Genomic DNA, 3,687 nt, shown 5'->3' with positions numbered 1-3,687 from the left:
GGAGAAATACATAGTCAAGAAGTAATAACAAAGGATCATTACAAATGAAAAAACTAGCATTTGTGAGAGGAAATAAAGAGTGAAGAATGCCGAGTAGAATTAATTAGTAGACAATGGTGCAAGGAAGTAGGCGCGAAGACGGTTATACAACAGAATACAGGAGAGAGTTCCAGTCAGACATAACACAACACAATGAGAGTACATCAATTATAATAACATGCTTTTATAGGACATACACCATAGATATAACGAGGGATGCGCAGAAGAAAAAAATACCAAGAAGATAACATAGAAGGCAGATGGACGGAGAAAAAGTATAAAAAATGTGGATTCACACGAATTCGATTAAGTGATAAACACGACGAGAAAAACTATATATTACCCAAATGGCACAACTATACCAAAAATCTCTACTGTCGCCAGCCGCCAAGGAAATAAGGGTTATGCTAGAGGAAGCTTGTGGGGGGGACACTCGTTAGCTCTGGGCGTTGCGCGGGACAGAGGGCTTTCAGTCCCGTCTGGTTAGTAATGGCATAAGCGTCGTGTAGTAGGTATCGGAAGAAGATATCATGGATTAGTCCATCGCACTGCCTAGAGGCAAACAAAAATAACATAAACTAGGTGGCTGTGGTGTGTGTGCAACACGTCGCCACAGTCCTTGCACTATAAATAAAGGCTATCGTTTGAATCGTGACGTTGTGATCTCGGACCTGTTCCACGACTACGGCGACACGATCGTGTGAACAGTCAAACGGATGATTGAAGGTGGTAGAACAGGCAAAGAGAGCGCCCCCCCGCCACTCGCTGACAGGTCGGACCGCGTCGATGGTGAGGGCGTCGAGCACCGGCAGGCAAAAGGGGGATCGCCTCTCCCCTCCCCACTTTAGCGGTAGACGGCAGACATGCGCAGTGCACTGGCGAAACACCATTGAAGGGCGATTTCTTTCCCTCTCCCCAGAAGGCACGAAGGCCCGCCGGGGGTGGGGTGGTGGCGCCGGAGAAGGCGACTTCACTCTCTTTTCGTCCAGCGTGCCGGCACGTCTGGTGCGATCTTCCGTGCGTGGGCCCGCGTAAAGGCGGGTAGCTGCCGGGGGGGGGGTCGTCGTGGTAAACGGCGCTGGTGCTCTTCACCAGAGCTTCTCTTGGAGGGGGGAGGGGGGCTGCTGAGGGCTACTCTGACGTCCTTCACTCTGATTTCCTTCATTTTCTCCCTCTCCACTGTCTCTGACTCTGTGCGCTGTTGGTATTGCCCACATGCGTCTCTGTGATCATCACCAACCACGTCGCTGCCGGGTGTGGGTGGGGAATGACGGACATGTTCGCCCTCGCCTTTCCTCTCAGTTGTGTGCTGCCACGCTGCAGTGTAACGGGAGGCGTACAAGGGGACGAAGCGCCTCCACCTCGCCTCCCCTTCCCGCTCTGCTGTCCGTAGTGTTGCTCTACGCTCTCTCCCTCTATACGGATGCTCACCCACCTTCACCCCCCCCTCCCATCTCCCCCCTCTCCCAGCTCATACACGCTTCACGCCGCGCGTATGCGAGTGTCGGCATTCACGTATCGGTTCTTGCGACGCCCCTGGCAGCACTGCGAGTGGCCTGTGTACACCTGCTGAGGCAAAGCCTTCTGAAGAACACAGGCGATGCTTCGCTTCACGAAGCGGCTCGGCGAACACGTTGCAATGTCCGCTGGCGTTGGCTTCCCGGTGTATAAGGAGACGCGCAATTTCTTCTGGCGCCAGCGAGTTCGTAACTTCCGCCGCCGCGGACCTCTCGGGAAGCTCGCAACGCTGGTTGGCTACGGAGCCGCCAGTGCTGGCGTGTACGTGGCCATCTGCTTGGTGGTGCGCACTGTTCACCAGCCCACTGTCGACGCGCTCTTCGCACCCGGCAGGGACTACACCCTGGAGGATTGGAAGGACGTCGAGCCGACGCTGCAGCCCGGCGACATCATTCTCATGCGCGGAAGCGGGCCTGTGAGCTGGTGCATCACGACGCTGCAGTTCATCTTATCCTTCTTGAAACCTGCGGCGCTCCGTTACTCTCATGTGGCGGTGGTGGTGGCACCTGCAGTGATCGAGTACGTTAGCGACGACAAGGGCGAGACCAGCGTGTCCACCACGACCCGGCATACCGAGGCGGGGGGAGCGGTCTTGTCCTCGAAGGCGTCAGCTTTATCCGATCCTGCCTACCGGGTATGCAGCCTCAGCGAGGTTTTCGAGCGAGGCGCTGAGCCGGCTGCACCGGGACATGGCCGCCAGGTGCCCACGGCTCCGGCTCGCTCGGTTCGCGAGCAGCTTCGTGCGGAGGAGGCGATGCTGCACAGCCGCCCGGTAATTCGCCGCGGCGCCGTCATCCTCGAGGCGATGGACAACAAGGAGTACGACGTGGTGGACGTAAAGGGGAACGTGACGTACGACACGGTGCAGCTCGTCGAGGCATCGCGGCGGCTGCTGTCGATGACACCGTCTGGCGTACCGGCCTACCACTACTTCGCCGTTCGCCGGCTGCACAACTACGACCACACACCGGAGCGAGAGAGGCGGCTGGCGCGCTTCTGCGAGGAGAGCGAAGGGCGACGCATGGACTCAAGCTTGCTGTACCCGCTGGCCTTTCTATGGCCGCGACTCCATACCCGGATGCATCCACTACGGCAGCTCATCACGGGCGAGGTCTCCTGCAGTGAGTTGATTGTGGAACTGTACCAGGAGCTCGGGGTGGTGGAGCGGCGGTGGCGTTGGGTACCACTGGATCCCGACACCACTGCCCTCACGCCGACCCCCTCGAATGGGGCTCCTCGGCAAGGGAGAGCGAGGAGCGGCGAGCAAAGCGGGAGGGGCGTGGCGGTGCCACCTCCGCCGCCGACTCTGGCGGACGTGACGGACGATCGCCGCAGTCGGAGTTTACATGTGTACGATTACGTCTACGGTCGACTCGACGCACGTGCCAAGCGGCCTGTCATCACACGCGATCGCCCGCTGTTGCCCGACACGTCCGTTGTGGAGAGCAGCGAGGTGATCGCCGCTGCTGACGTACGGCTTCGCTCTGGCAGGGCTCGACTTCAGCTGTCGTGGGAACACACGGACCGTATGGCAGGTGTCACCAGGGATTACGACCGCGCTGTCACTGGCGACACCGAGGAGCCCGCCTGCCGGCAGATGAAGCGGCATGCGAGGGCGACGTACCACGTTGACGCGGCGGTGCCGCCGATTGTACTGCGGGCCGGTGACACGTTCAGGGGCGTGGATGATCGCGTGTACCAGCTGCAGTGGTACTATGAGCACAGCAGCGTTGCAACGTGCCCCTACCATTTTGCAGAGGGCGCTGGGGAGTCGATGCTCCACTTCGCTGCTGATCTAAACCTTGGCCGCGAGTCGCACATGCGCATTGTCCGCGAGGAGGACGCGCTGTCGCGTGCAGTGGAAGAGAATTAGGCAGCACAGCCCTCCCCCCTCTTTACACGCTCACGCCCATGCGAGTTTTTACCCCCCCCCCCCCCAAAAAAACAGTATAGGTTTTTTTTTCCTCCGAACGTGTGCACTACCAGCCGTACTACACGAGGTCACCCCCCACTCTCTACCCGTGGCTGGCGCAGGCCCCATCGCCAGGTGCTGTTGCGTCGGGGGTGCCTGGACCAGTCTCCGCCGGGGGTGGGGTGGGGGGTGCGCTGCTTTCCCACACAGGGTGGGGG

At 59.2% G+C, this 3,687-nt stretch overlaps 1 protein-coding gene across 1 annotated transcript; it reads left to right on the top strand.

Moving 5' to 3' along the window:
• Positions 1 to 1,639: 1,639 nt before the first annotated feature.
• Positions 1,640 to 3,430, top strand: LBRM_07_0250 (conserved hypothetical protein; the record flags this gene model as incomplete). The annotated part of the gene is made up of 1 exon (XM_001562471.1): positions 1,640 to 3,430. One exon carries the CDS (start codon positions 1,640 to 1,642, stop codon positions 3,428 to 3,430), a length of 1,791 nt encoding a protein of 596 aa, XP_001562521.1.
• Positions 3,431 to 3,687: the final 257 nt, after the last annotated feature.

The sequence above is a fragment of the Leishmania braziliensis genome, chromosome 7, assembly GCF_000002845.2.
Source record: "Leishmania braziliensis MHOM/BR/75/M2904 complete genome, chromosome 7".
NCBI lineage: Eukaryota > Euglenozoa > Kinetoplastea > Trypanosomatida > Trypanosomatidae > Leishmania > Leishmania braziliensis.
Note: the sequence above shows the minus strand (reverse complement) of the source record. Positions and strands in the feature narration are given on the sequence as shown.